At 42.4% G+C, this 14946-nt stretch overlaps 1 protein-coding gene across 2 annotated transcripts; it reads left to right on the top strand.

Moving 5' to 3' along the window:
* The first annotated feature begins 3014 nt into the window (after positions 1–3014).
* On the top strand, positions 3015–14541 carry LOC109865734 (protein phosphatase 1 regulatory subunit 12C). 2 transcript variants are annotated; one of them, XM_020454139.2, is made up of 20 exons: positions 3015–3396; positions 3956–4130; positions 4242–4372; positions 4655–4773; positions 5062–5221; positions 5429–5573; positions 5927–6001; positions 6319–6398; positions 7483–7592; positions 7773–7837; positions 8096–8226; positions 9242–9329; positions 9459–9576; positions 10632–10741; positions 11585–11649; positions 11738–11777; positions 12027–12131; positions 12576–12626; positions 12815–12865; positions 13304–14541. In XM_020454139.2, the coding sequence occupies exons 1-20, from the start codon at positions 3173–3175 to the stop codon at positions 13388–13390; spliced, it is 2130 nt and encodes a 709-aa protein (XP_020309728.1). In that variant the 5' UTR covers positions 3015–3172; the 3' UTR covers positions 13391–14541. The 2 variants fall into 2 exon arrangements, with proteins under 2 accessions (XP_020309728.1, XP_020309727.1); XM_020454138.2 differs by having other exon boundaries at positions 3023–3396; positions 8093–8226.
* Positions 14542–14946: the final 405 nt, after the last annotated feature.

The raw sequence follows: 14946 nt of genomic DNA, 5'->3' as shown, positions 1-14946 counted from the left end.
GTACTTCTCCTGTCCTATTCGGTGTCCTGTGTGAATCTAAGTGTGCGTTCTCTAATTCTCTCCTTCTCTCTTTTTTTCTCTCTCTCTGAGGACCTGAGCCCTAGGACCATGCCCCAGGACTACCTGACAAGATGACTCCTTGCTGTCCCCAGTCCATCTGACCGTGCTGCTGCTCCAGTTTCAACTGTTCTGCCTTATTATTATACGACCATGCTGGTCATTTATGAACATTTGAACATCTTGGCCATGTTCTGTTATAATCTCTACCCGGCACAGCCAGAAGAGGACTGGCCACCCCACATAGCCTGGTTCCTCTCTAGGTTTCTTCCTAGGTTTTGGCCTTTCTAGGGAGTTTTTCCTAGCCACCGTGCTTCTACACCTGCATTGCTTGCTGTTTGGGGTTTTAGGCTGGGTTTCTGTACAGCACTTTGAGATATCAGCTGATGTACGAAGGGCTATATAAATACATTTGATTTGATTTGATTTGATTTACACACAATACCCCATAATGACAAATCAAAAACGGGTTTTTGGAAATTTCTGCAAGTATATATAAAAAAACGTATATTACATTTACATAAGTATTCAGACCCTTTACTCAGTACTTTGTTGAAATACCTTTGGCAGCGATTACTGTCTCGAGCCTTCTTGGATTTGATACTACAAGCTTGGCTTGTATTTGGGGAGTTTCTCCCATTCTTCTCTGCAAATCCTCTCAAGCTCTGTCAGGTTGGCTTGTGAGAGTCGCTGCACAGCTATTTTCAGGTCTCTCCAGAGCTGTTTGATCGGATTCAAGTCTGGGCTCTGGCTAGGCCACTCAAGACCATTGAGACTTGTCCAAAAGCCACTCCTGCGCTGTCTTGGCCGTGTGTTTAGGGTCGTTGTCCTGTTAGAAGGTGAACCGTCGACCCAGTCTGAGGTCCTGAGCGCTCTGAAGCAGGTTTTCATGAAGGATCTCTATGTATTTTGTTCCGTTCATCTTTCCCTCGTTCCTGACTAGTCTCCCAGTCCCTGCCTCTGAAAAACATCCCCACAGCATGATGCTGCCAACACCATGCACTTGGCATTTAGGCCAAAGAGTTCAATCTTGGTTTCATCAGACCAGAGAATCTTGTTTATCATGGTCTGAGAGTCTTTAAGTGCCTTTTGGCAAACTCCAAGCGAGCTGTCATGTGCATTTACCTGAGGAGTGGCTTCAGTCTAGCCACTCTACTATAAAGGCGTGATTGGTGGAGTGCTGCAGAGATGGTTGTCCTGGAAGGTTCTCCCATCTCCACAGAGGAACTCTAGAGCTCTGTCAGAGTGACCGTCAGGTTCTTGGTCAGCCCTTCTCTCCCGATTGCTCAGTTTGGCTGGGCAGCCAGCTCTAGGAAGAGTCTTGGTGGTTCCACACTTCTTCCATTTACGAATGATGGAGGCCACTGTGTTCTCGGGGACCTTCAATGCTGCAGCAATTTGTTGGTACCCTTCCCCAGATCTGTGCCTTGACACAATCCTGTCTTGTAGCTCTACTGACAAACCTCATGGCTTGGTTTTTGCTCTGACATGCACTGTGGGACCTTACAGGTGCAGGTGTGTACCTTTCCAATTAATTGAATTTACCACAGGTGGACTCCAATCAATTTGTAGAAACATTTCAAGGATGATCAATGGAAACAGGATGCACCTGAGATACATTTTGAGTCTCTTAGCAAAGGGTCTGAATACTTATGTAAATAAGGTATTTCTGTTTATGATTTTTTTTAAATTGCACAAAATACTAGAAACCTGTTTTCACTTTGTCATTATGGGGTATTGTGTGTTGATTGATGAGGAAAAACATAAATTTAATCATTTTTAGAATAAGGCTGTAATGTAACAAAATGTGGGAAAAGGGGTCTGAATACTTTCCAAATGCACTATATAATTGATTAAGTAACTCTTTCCGTGTGGAATGTTGACAGCAGTATAAAACATATTGTATTGCTAAGATGCTCAAACTTAACTCACCGACACAGGATAAAACTGTATCCCTCATGGACCTGACCAAACCGGTAAGTTGTTCCTCACTCTGGGTGGCTGTACTTCTCCACATGGCCAGGTTTATAGTGGTTTTCTCCCCTTTTAATGATCTATGATTATCCTTGAAAAATGCCATAAGGTCTGAAATAGACATCCAAGTCGAGATACTGTACAAATAATTATCTAGGTCAAATAATACAAGAATATGTTCTGATCTACTGCTCTGCTAACTAGCTAGATAAAGTATAGTCAGTGGCTAACTAAGACAGAAAGAGGATGGAAGAAGTGCAACACTTTATTAAATTAATTTAAATACAGCACATGTATTCATCATGGATTGGGCACAGGTCTCTCTGATTGCGCTTGCTGAGGTCTTCTCTGTTGTGAATTAGCATTTTGAATTTGTGAGAGTATATTGACGCAAATATATTGATAAACCTCACTTTGAGTTAAACGGTTATCAAAACGTCACAGCAAGGTACGCGTACACCAAACACACACACTGTTTTAAAGTGTTTGCAAAATTCATGATGGGGAAAAATGTATGAAACCATTTCCATATTTTACCGCTAGGTTTTATGGGTATTAATGACCCTTCCACTGTGGCGGACTATTGGGCAAAACAGACAGGGTTGGCTTAGATTGTTGACAACATGTAAACTATATTTTGTCTCCAATGTTTATTGAAAACATAAATAGATTTGCACAATGAGCACTTGTCTCTCAAATACATAGTTACATTGTTCATTAGTTAGCTAGTACATTTTTAGTCACATTAGCATAGACATTGCATCAGTCAAAACACCTCAACACAAGACATTGTATCAAGAAGAAGATTAAACTAGCTGAAATGAGCCACCTACGATGCCCCAGATGGCAGCCTCTTCTCATTGTTGCTATCTGGCCAACCAGAATCACAACAACACACTAACTTCTGCCCCCATTGAAGCGCACGCATCGTTTTCGTTGTCAACTAACCTACTCCTTAAGTAGACCGGAACTGTGACATTTTTTTCAATGGTTAACGGCCGGAGTGGGACATCTTCATTTTATGCACCATCTTTGGCTTCACACCCAGTGCTTTGAATAAGGAAGTGAAACTATACACATGGAGGGTGTGTCTTTTCTATCGAATATATATTTTATTGAATAAAGCCCTCGTCGGATAATAATGGGGGACACAGCAAAGGATAAACGGCAAGAACAACTGAAGCGCTGGTCAGGTTCTAGCACCGACAGAGAACCGGCTGTGCCCAGGCGAAGGTGGCGGGGCGATGTCGAGGATGCAGGCTGCTCGGAGGCCGTAAACAACTCCGTTTCAAAGGACCATTCTCAGGATGTGGAGGGAAGCGGATCGACCACCGGGGAAGCCAATAGTCGTCTACTCAAACGAAGGTACTGTATTGTCAGATTGATGCATTACTAGCTAACTAGCTAGCTAGCTAGGTTATCGCTAGCTAGCTAGTACTAATACTATACCGGATGCTATTCAGGAATGCTGTGCGTGGGCTAGGCACTTGCTAGCTAGCTTTACTGATACTTCAATGTTTATCTCGCTAACTATCTATGTCTGCAATCACAACAATGGCACATGCATGCATACATTGTCTACTGTCTATTAACGTTAGTAGATTTAGAACAGTTCTCTACACTATTCGACAGAATATGTAGCTAACACACCCACATTGGCTGGCTAGTCTTTTTGGAAAGTTATCAGGCAGTTAACTATGTTGCTCGCTGACTAGTTAAGTTACCTAACTACATATCCAGTTAGCTACAGTCCACCACTGTTGTTGACAACCACTGGGTTTAACATGGACTATTTTGAGGAGGGGAATATGATCTGCCTTTCATGTATGCAAATAATGAGATATGAATAGCTGCCGTGGAGTGCTGGTAAAATATTAACTTTAATATCCTGAGTAATGTCCCTAAATGATGACCTCGACTGTAGGAGGCGAGTGCGGTTTGATACTGCTGCCGAGTTCCTGGCAGCTTGTGCCAGTGGTGACACAGATGAGGCCCAAGAGATGCTGAAAGATGCAAAAGAGACAGAAGGCAAGAATGGAGACTACCAGGGAGAGGTTGTGAATTGCGCCAATGCTGATGGAATCACAGCTCTTCACCAGGTAAGGACTTGTGGTAAATGAGTCAAATGTAGTGTCTGTGTATTGACTCTACAACCTATAAGTCATACTGGAGCATTGATTATCATCACCCTCTCTCCTCATTCACTGTAGGCTTGCATAGATGGGAGCATGGAGGTGATGGTCTTTCTCCTGGCTCGGGGTGCCAACATAAACCAGGTGGACAGTGAGGGCTGGACTCCGCTGCATGTGGCAGCCACCTGTGGGAACCTGGAGATCACTGAGTATGTACAGTACAGTATATCACTTCAACATCAGGCAATAGAATAGGGGCTACCTATGAAAGCTTTCTACATTCTTCTGTTAGTGTTGTGCAGTCGTTGCAATTGAGTTAACCTGATTTTGTAGCCTAAGCGTAGCCTCCAATGTTTCTCCATTCAACAATGCTGTATTGTTGTCTGGTACAGCAGGGCCTGTAAAGCAGGTCGACTGCTTTTTGTTTACTCTTGATTATGTGGCCTGTTTCTCAGTTGTGGATGGTTTCAAACTCTCGTTCCATATCTCAGTTTCCTTTTGCAGCAGGGTGCGTCTCTCACTGCTGTGAACTGCGATGGCGACGTCCCGCTAGATATAGCTGAAGACGAGGCCACTGAGTCACTCCTGCACCAATACACAGTGAGACAAGGTGAATACGGTGCTACCAACACAGGGAGAAAACAAAGGAGAGATTCAGGGTGATAAGTGTTGTGGTGTCTGATTTATAAAGACTTACTTTGGTACTGAGAAGGAAGCGAAGCCAGGGCACACTCTTAGCCAATTTTTGGCTTGTGATGCTGTCAACGTTCCATATCGAGCTAAACAAGAATAAGGCTCTCCCTTTTTCAATGGAGTTGAGAGAGGAAGAAGCTTCTTGACTGCCACTTTTTACACATTCTTGTTGAGTTGTTGATTATACATTTCATTCCCGTCTCAGGGGTGGACGTGGAGGCAGCTAAACGGGTGGAGGAGGAGCAGATCATGAAAGACGCCAGAGCCTGGCTGACAGAGGGGCCTCCCTCAGAACTACGGCACCCCAAAACTGGGGCCACTCCCCTGCATGTGGCTGCAGCCAAGGGCTACCTGGAAGCCATCAAGTGAGTGTCCATGACCGTGTCCCAATTCTCTCAAAAAACCCTATTTTTCTTGTCTCTCCCTCACAGCCACTCTGACAAGCTCAATAACTCTTTGAGTTTATGGGGAAACAGGGCCTTGTTAAAAAACAAACAGACAAAATGAATGAACTCAATTGCATAGGCTTTCTGCTTTGTTCTCTGTGCTAAACCTCTGTTGTTGTGGTTCAGACTGCTATGCCAGTGTGGTCTGGACGTGTCGGAGATGGACTGTGATGGCTGGACGCCTCTCCACGCAGCGTCACACTGGGGGCAGGGAGATGCCTGCAGGATACTGGCTGAACAGCTCTGTGACATGGAGGTCTGCAGCAATGGGGTGAGACAGACTAGAGCCGTACACATGTATACCGGAGGAGCTGTCGGAGGACAGGCTTATTGTAATGAATGGAATTAATGGAACGGAGTCCAGCGTGATTTCCATATGTTTGATGCCGTTCCATTTATTCTATTCCAGCCAATTAACAATGAGCCCGTCCTCCTCAAGACATTGCTCGATGTCCCTCCGAAATATTGAAGACTGCTTGTATACCAAGTCTCTGTGGTATTTGTTACTACTTTTTGAAATGCTAGGCTAATATAGCGTCGTCATGTGGTAGGAAGTGGGATGCCACGTACGGTCTTGCTGCTTCCTTTGTGCCCTATTTTCATTTTGCAACGTCAACCCTGCAGGGTCAGACTCCATTTGATGTCGCTGATGAGAGTGTTGTGTCGCTGCTGGAGGAGCTGTCACAGAAACAAGCCAACGTGAGACTTCCCTTTTGTTTTGTCACTTCATGTGTGCAAAATAGTTCTCTAGATGGCCAATACAAAACTGCCTGATTGTGAAAAATTAATTGTAGATTTCACATCTTTTCAGAATGGGTATCATTTGACTTGTTGCCATATTTGCCATGTAATATTGGGCTGTTCTGCAAAAGGCAGTCTTCCAGTTTTTCTCTTACTGATGAGTGATGCTGTCATGACTCTTACTACTATATTTGCCTTGCACTATTATTATTATTATTATTATTATTATGTGTGTTATCTAATGACAGTGGTCATATTTCTGTGTCCCTTCACAGTGGCGTAATGAGCAGTCCATCGTGGACAGACAGAACCCTGCAGGCTCTACTGCTGCAAAAGCTGATAACAAACGACGGAGGTCCGTATATGCCTTATTACTACTGCATCTGATAACAAACAACAGATATGCCTTATTACTACTGCATCTGATAACAAACAACAGATATGCCTTATTACTACTGCATCTGATAACAAACAACATATATGCCTTATTACTACTGCATCTGACAACAAACAACATATATGCCTTATTACTACTGCATCTGATAACAAACAACAGATATGCCTTATTACTACTGCATCTGATAACAAACAACAGATATGCCTTATTACTACTGCATCTGATAACAAGCAACAGATATGCCTTATTACTACTGCATCTGATAACAAGCAACAGATATGCCTTATTACTACTGCATCTTATAACAAGCAACAGATATGCCTTATTACTACTGCATCTTATTTTCTATAGTTTCTTTTCCTCTTCTGATCTGTAGTATTTATTTTGCAGTTAGACTGTAGTTGGAGTAAATGTGGTGGGCTTGGCCTCAAGTATTATTTTTATAGTCAATGAAGAACTATCCAATTGAATCTCATCGAAATTTCTTATGAAGACAAAACCATCTTTCTGCACAAAAAAAAAAAAAAAAAAAAATATATATATATATAATTTTTTTATTTTTTTATTTTTTATTTTTTGTGTGCAGAAAGATGGTTTTGTCTTCATAAGAAATTTCAATGAGATTCAATTGGATAGTTCTTCATTGACTATAATGAATGTCTATATATATATATATATATATATATATATAATTTTTTTATTTTTTTATTTTATTTTATTTTTGTGCAGAAAGATGGTTTTGTCTTCATAAGAAATTTCGATGAGATTCAATTGGATAGTTCTTCATTGACTAATGTTATTTGACAAAGATGGCTGACTATGAAAAAGGCATCTTCCTTGTCAATAATAGCAGGGAGGATTGTGTTGGACAGTGTCAGAACTGGATGCGTTCCTCCAATGAATTTCATGGCTACATTCCGATCATTATCTCCTCCCATGTATGGACCAAGAGCACGAGAGCACACTTTGGGAGAAGGGTAAAGAATCAGAATGCAGCCGATTTCTGTGAAATGCTGATAATAATCATCTGTGTGTGTTTCAGGACGTCCGTGTGCAGGATGAGCAGTAAGGAGAAGATGAACGTGCAGGACCAGTCTAAAGAGAGGAGGTCTGAAGGCCTGGAGCTCAGCGAGGAGAAAGAGAGCAGCCCTGGTATATAATATGGCTGGTCTCACACACACAGACACACACACACACACACACAGACATATCTCATGAAGAATGAAGACTTATTGAAGTACATGTTCACATTTTAAAATGCTCCGGTCAAGTGGTATGACCCAGTCATGAATACCTACTGACCAGAGTACACCTCCTGTCTGTCTGTCTTAGAAAGCTCCACTCTATCCAGTCCAGACACAGAGAGTGCCACCTCCACCGTCAGCCCTGCTGAGAAGGTAAGCCATGTCTCAATGTATCTTAAGCTGTACTGTCTGTTGTGTAGTCTACCTGGGTCTGTCGGGCTTTACACCCTTAGTTATTTGTTATTTCGTATCTTCGCTGTTGATGTTAACAAAATGTCCTTTCCATTTGAACGTCAAGACTCCTCAGCCTAGTAACAATGAATCGATTAGGTTCAAGAGGAGTGTTATTATTCCCCTGTATTAATGTGGTCCTGTCTTGTCTGTGGTCCTGTCTTGCCTGTGGTCCAGCAGACTCCAGAAGAGAAGGATGTGGAGGAGCGGGACCAGGACAGAGCCAGTCGTACAGCCCGGGTCCAGCCCACCCCCCAGCGGAAAGAACCCCTGGCCGATAGTCCCAACAACACCAACCCAGACAGACGGAAGTAAGAGGCACACGACACACAGTAAACACACATTTAAAGCTTAGTGGCCTGGCACAACTATAGGGAAGATGACTGAGTAGTTTGTGTAGCAGGAGGCAGAGACGCTCGACACAGGCAGTTGTTAAAGCACTGTCAATGTGTTCTAGCAGAGGAGTGTGTCTCTTCTGCTCTAAATGAAGTGGATGTGCTTTTACGGAGCTGTGTGGATTTATTTATTTTTATTTTTCCGTTATTTTACCAGGTAAGTTGACTGAGAACACGTTCTCATTTGCAGCAACGACCTGGGGAATAGTTACAGGGGTAGAGGAGGGGGATGAATGAGCCAATTGTAAACTGGGGATTATTAGGTGACCGTGATGGTTTGAGGGCCAGATTGGGAATTTAGCCAGGACACCGGGATTAACACCCCTACTCTTACGATAAGTGCCATGGGATCTTTAATGACCTCAGAGAGTCAGGACACCCGTTTAACGTCCCATCCGAAAGATGTGTTCTTATGGAGCATAATGAATATACGGCTTCTAATGGAGCTGTGTGGATGGGTTCTTTTGGAGCATAACGAGTCTAACAGAGCTGCGTGTATGGGTTCTTCGAACCAGCGACCTTTCGTGTTACTGACCCAATGCTCTTGTTAGTCTTGATCGCCCACTGGAGTTTATAGTTGACCCATTACCCACCTTTTTTTTAAAGGTAATACAGAATCCTAAGTAATGTGCTAATAATTCATGTGAATGTGATTAATACGATCATCTGTGTGCTCCGTTGATGTGTGTTTGTGCGGCCCTTGATTAGTTCATGCCTCATAATGCCTCTCAACGTAATGCCCCAAAACGCTATGTGTAAAGAGTTGATGATTTTATGCAATTCATCATTACAACTGACTGAACTGTCTCCGATGCTACGTGTCGGTATGAATCATTTCTCATATTTCGCCCCTTTTCACTGAAACTCCAACCCGGGTTACGGCTCTGAATCTAAGGGTTCTAATGGAGCTGTGTGGATGTTTGCCCCTCAGGTTCCAGGCCCCAGTAAGAGACGAGGAGTCTGAGTCTCAGAGGAAGGCACGATCACGCCTCATGCGCCAGTCTCGCCGTTCCACACAGGTAACTGGCCACAATAAACCATCTCTTTACGTCTCTTACAGAGGACTTCAAATGGATCTTGTCACCATAACTGACCACCTTTCAGCATAAATAATAAACATGATTTTTTTGCTTGTTTCCTGTGACAAGGGTGTGACGCTCACTGACTTGAAGGAGGCAGAGAAGAGCGTAGCCAAACCGGCTGATCCACCACCTAGCAACATCCTGCATGTCAGCCCTATAGTCACCATAACACCTGCTGAGAGAGGTGAGTGGGACTGTGGTGGGAAAAAATTTGCTGTTTTCATGTATTAATAGTAATGCCATTCAGGAAGACAGGATTATGAATCCTAGTTTTAAAAGTATTTTAGTGTCATGAAAACATCAAGTTGGCAATATCAGATGCATGCCCTGGCCTTGCCTTGTTAAAGGCTCAAAATTGCAACCAAAAAAACACCGTATTTGCGACCGTTTGACTTGGCAGTGCAACACACATTTTTAATTTGACGCTAGGGTGCCAGTGATTTTAATATATGTTTTCTCCTGGGCACGTTACTTTTTGGTTCACAATTTTATGTTTAAAAAATATATATTCTAAAGGTTAGCAACAATGGGTATGCAGACCAGGTATTCATAAAGTTTGGTCCGAAGTCTCGGTTTAATCTTTGCGATGCAAAATTGAGTCATGCGCACATTTCTAAAGGCTTTCCTCAAAAAAACCTGCCAATAAATACCTGGCTGAATGATATCTTGATGATTTGACAATTGCAGGGCATTTGTTTATCAAACTCTTCCATCACGTGTAGCCTACATTGTACCGCACAAAAACACCGCTAGCCCAACACAATGGTCTCTTGCGATGCGAAAACCTACAGGACGGTAGCTCTCCAGGAACCGGGTTAGAGAGCTCTGCTGTAGACCACTTACGTAGCCTGCCAATTAAACATAACATTTGAAGTGATTGCCGCATCGTCTGCTTTCCTTGGCCAGCATTCTTTTCATTCAGGCCAGTAACTTTAAGTTTGCATTGGCCCAGTGTGCCACTGGCAAATTCATCTGAATGCCAAACACTGCAAGGGCATGCTAGCGTAAAAGACGACTAGTCGTTATTAGCCTGGTTCTGTATGGAATGCAGGCACATTATGAGACACGGGTCGGGTCATTATCGGCACGCAGCGGCATGACATTGGTGCGACCGTATCACGTGCTGGTGCCGTCAAGTTGGTAGCGCCAGTGCCACCGGTGGAAAAAGTTAGTTTAGAGCCGCGCTGTTGAAATGCCTTCGTGATCTAGCAATGTCATTCTGTTCCTATTGTATTGTAGACACCGACCCAGTGAAGGAGGTCGGGTCCGAGGGAGAGACGCGGCTAGGAGTGAGGGACCGACGGAAGGGAAGGAGAGAGAGACGCTCCACCGGGGTGGTTCAGCTAGGGGTAAGCGGAGGAACCCCTTCATACATATTCATAGTGAAAGGGCTTTCATGTACTCTGCGCCATCGTCTTGGAACACCTTACAGAATACTTTTAAACTGGAAGAACTTGTCCGATAGGTGTTTTTAAATCACTGATGAAGGATTTTGAGGCTGATTCCCAGACCTGTCAATGTTTTTAATTAGCTGTTTTATACTCTTGTGAATTCAATGGTTTTTACTAGATTACTTGTAGTTTTTCAAGTTGTCTGTCTGTATATTTTTTTTGTAATGACTTGGAGCTGCCTATCTTGGCCAGGGTGCTCTTGAAAAATATATTTTAATCTCAATGAGCCCTTCCTGGTTAAATAAAGGTTAAAAACAATATATGAAACAAATAAATAGTATTTGTGCGAGAGCTTTTGAAGTCTTTTTGTTCTAATCGTTTGACCATTTCCTCTTTGTATAAACTGATTGAACTTTAATTTGACTCAACCAATATCACTCTTTCTTGTCTACATCCAACATGCCACAAGTACAAAGTAAATGTTATGTCCTACAAAGTCAAAGAGGAAATGACACAGTATTTCGTAACCTCATACTCAGAACAGGAACCCCATACCCGACCTGAAATGTTCTTTTTTCCTCTTTTTCAGTTGTGTAATTGCTATATTTCTGTATTTTGACTGCTTTATAATGTAGGCCTGAATGATAGGACCCCCCCCACACACACACACACACACAAAATGTTATAATCCGATTCTTTATCACAAAAGTGGTCTTGTATTACAATGCCTGGTATAATATTGGTGGTCGATGTCAAACGTACCATTTGTATATGTATTTATATATATATATTTTTTATAAGAATGAACATTTGGATGCAATGGATGAAGCCCAACAGGATGAAAACCACCGTCATAGTTCACCCAGGTAAGTGTTTTAAATTTCTATACTACAGTTCTACTGAATTACTAAACCTCTTTTATATTGAGTAAATCATGTACTCCTATATTTGCAGTGAGCCTCAGTTGGGAGATTCTTCACCAGACTACAAAATGGTATGGTATTGTTGATTACTCCCAGTGATTTTAAATACACATTCTTCAGGCACTTGAAAGATGGTAGCTAAGGTTTTATAAGTGAGAGAAAAACATGCTGTGAGGGGAATGAATAGATGCAGCTGACTAACTGTGAAATAGGTGTTTAAACCACTTAAACTGAATCTATTTAGAACTGCAGTGGCTAGGCTATATCCAGGCTGCTGTCCTCTGCCTTTGACCGAATCCCTGTTTGGTTTCGCCCCCTAGCTGTACAGGTCGGTGCTGCAGGAGAACGGCCTGCTCAAAGACAAGCTGCAGGAGACGGCGCTGCTGCTCAGCCAGAGCAAAGTGGAGCTGGAGAGACTCCGACAGGTAAGGATATGATCCTGTCTGGATGTTGATGGCCATGGGTCAAGATCCATGGTGTATAGCAAAGCCATGTGCCATGACTCTTTTCCTTGTCTTCTCTCGCTCATAACTACAGATAGGGAACTACAGATAAGTCTGGATATGATTATCAGGTATTCCGTTTCAATATATTAGATCCACGTAGCAGTGGAAAGGAGGGAGACGAAGAGTATTGGGACACTGTCAGTCTTGTCAGGGAGGCGGGTCCTGACGGTGTTCTGTGTCTGACTCTTGACAGTGTGAAAGGGAAGTTACGTTGGTGTAAGACAAACAATACACAGGAACATAGGAGCACCGATGGATTCCAGATTATAGCACGCACAATGTGTCGGCATTATACCGCTCGGCTTCTGTGCTGAGCCGTGCACGTCAATCACTGGCCCTGTTGTGTCTGTGTCTCCATTGCAGAGTCAAGAGAGCAACACAGAGAGGCCGGCCCTGCTGGAACTGGAGAGATTTGTGAGTCCCCGCTTAAACTGTCTGTGTTCATGTTTTCGGGTCCATTTCACTTTTAGCATCCCAATTCAGGAAATGATTTATTTATTGGATCAATTGAGGTCAAATGGAATGTAACCTCATGTCATTAGCCATAAAGGCTCCATACCTATGTGGGAGTGAGTTCTAAAATCAGTCTGTTTTACTCGCAGGAGAAGAGAGCACTCCAGAGAAAAGCAGTGGAACTGGAGGATGAGCTGAAGGTAGAAGGGAATTGTTTCGTCACCGGGGCCTATTTAACGCCTATTGTGTCTGTTCAGACTTGAAATAACATGCAGAATTATTAGCGTTGATTATGTGCTAAGAGATCCTACTAACTGCCCAAAACACTAACCCAAACTATTCAACAACCAAAAACAACAACATACTAACCACATACTACCCCCCAAAAATAAACCATCAAAAACATTAGCCACATAAAAGTACTCAAACTAACTCCAAATTACACAAACACTAACGAATCTACCCCAAACACTATGTAAAATAAAAATCATGTTTTATTCTGTATCGTTCTACATTATCTGTAACATACAACAACCAATAGATTTCCATCAACTGATCATGATGACAAAGAAGAGAAAAACAACCTATTTGCCCTGATGTTGTTTTGTCTCCCTTCCTGTGTTATCGTGTATTTCCAGGTGCTGGTGGATCTCCGAGCAGACAACCAGAGGCTAAAGGATGAGAATGCCGCTCTCATCCGTGTCATCAGCAAACTTTCCAAATGAGCCTCCTCTCCCAAACCTCAATACGGAGAAAAGTGTTAAAATGTTCCTGTCTCTTGCCCAACTCACAAGGCACATACCGGGAACAAAACCCAGCATAAACTGCGTTCTGCTCTGATAGAAGACCAACGATGCATTTGTTCAATGACATTTTTGGATTTATAACTGGAAAGAATAGTTTTTGCAGGGTTATCATGCGCCTTTGGTTTGTCTTCACTCATGACTCGATCTACTGTATAACAAGCTGAACTGCACCTCCTATGGATTCACAGGGTACTGTACGGTGTTCCTGGTCAAATTCTTAAAGTTGCTATTTTGTTTTTTTGACCCTAAATATTTTGTGCTTCGCTTCTGCGTTACCTTGTTTAAGGATACATGTGTTTTTAAGATATATTTTAATAACCATGCAAAGTGAGCGCTTACGATAACAACATGATTTTACTTCAGAGTACATACCACTAGACACCTAAACAGGACTGGGGGGCGATGCCAACGTCAGGTGCTTCAGTTCTGAGGAGAGGCGGAGAAGGTTGTTATTAGGTTTTGACATGCATATTCCACAAAAATGTGCCAAAAATACAAACCCCCATTTCCGGCTTGTTTGGCATGTTGTTTGGGGGGAAAGGTGAAGTGATTGGTTTGTCTCTCTCAGGATGAGTCTGGGTCAATACTGTACTTGAGCTGACTACTGTTAAAGTTGGACCAAACTGTAAGCGCATGTTAATTATTTTGTTGAATGTATATTTATGTACAGGGGCCCTCTCTCCTCATCCAGTGACGTAGTAATGGTCTCTTTAGAAAAGGACGGAGATGCTGGGTGCTCATACTGTGACGGAGACCTGTTAGTTAGTAGACAGGCAAGATGGGTCAAGTCTTTTGAATGTTTACTCCATTTTAAATGCATGCCAAATTGTATTTTGACAATGTGCCTTTCTATATATATTTGTAATTAATATTTACACAACGTCAAAAAATAAAAATACAGTATGGTAAATTAAGCTCGCCATCTCACAGTTCCTGTGAGGGGAAGAGAATAAAACTCACGATCAACACCTTACCTAGTGGAGACATTAGGGAGGCACTGCATGTGGAAGTCAATGCTCATTTTATTTATATTGTGCTTTTCATTAAAGATCCGATGCAGCTGTTTTTATCTCAATATCAAATCATTTTTGGGTAACAATAAAGTACCTTAGTGTGATTGTTTTATTAAATTAAAATGGTTAAAAAGAAACCGCTTATCGAAGAGCGATAGTCAAGAAAGAATTTTGCTCGGACTGTCTGGGAGTGATCTGAGTGGGGAGGGGGCGACTGAAAACTAAAGGTTTAGAACTCTCTCATTTGTCTATTAAACTCATTTAACCACCTGGTGATGTCATCGGGCAGGCCTAAACTCCATCCCACCAAAACAGGCTGAAGTTTTAGGCTGTCTTTTCAAGCAGCTCTTACACTAAAAGGGCATTATCATTTTTGCAATTTCACAGTATTATTCCAACCTCATAGTGTGGAAATATAACACAGGAAAATCACATTTTTGACTGCACTGGACTTTTCAAGAG

This window comes from Oncorhynchus kisutch, linkage group LG20 (assembly GCF_002021735.2).
Source record: "Oncorhynchus kisutch isolate 150728-3 linkage group LG20, Okis_V2, whole genome shotgun sequence".
NCBI lineage: Eukaryota > Metazoa > Chordata > Actinopteri > Salmoniformes > Salmonidae > Oncorhynchus > Oncorhynchus kisutch.
The sequence above is the reverse complement of the archived record's forward strand: the minus strand, read 5'-3'. Positions and strand labels throughout refer to the sequence as shown.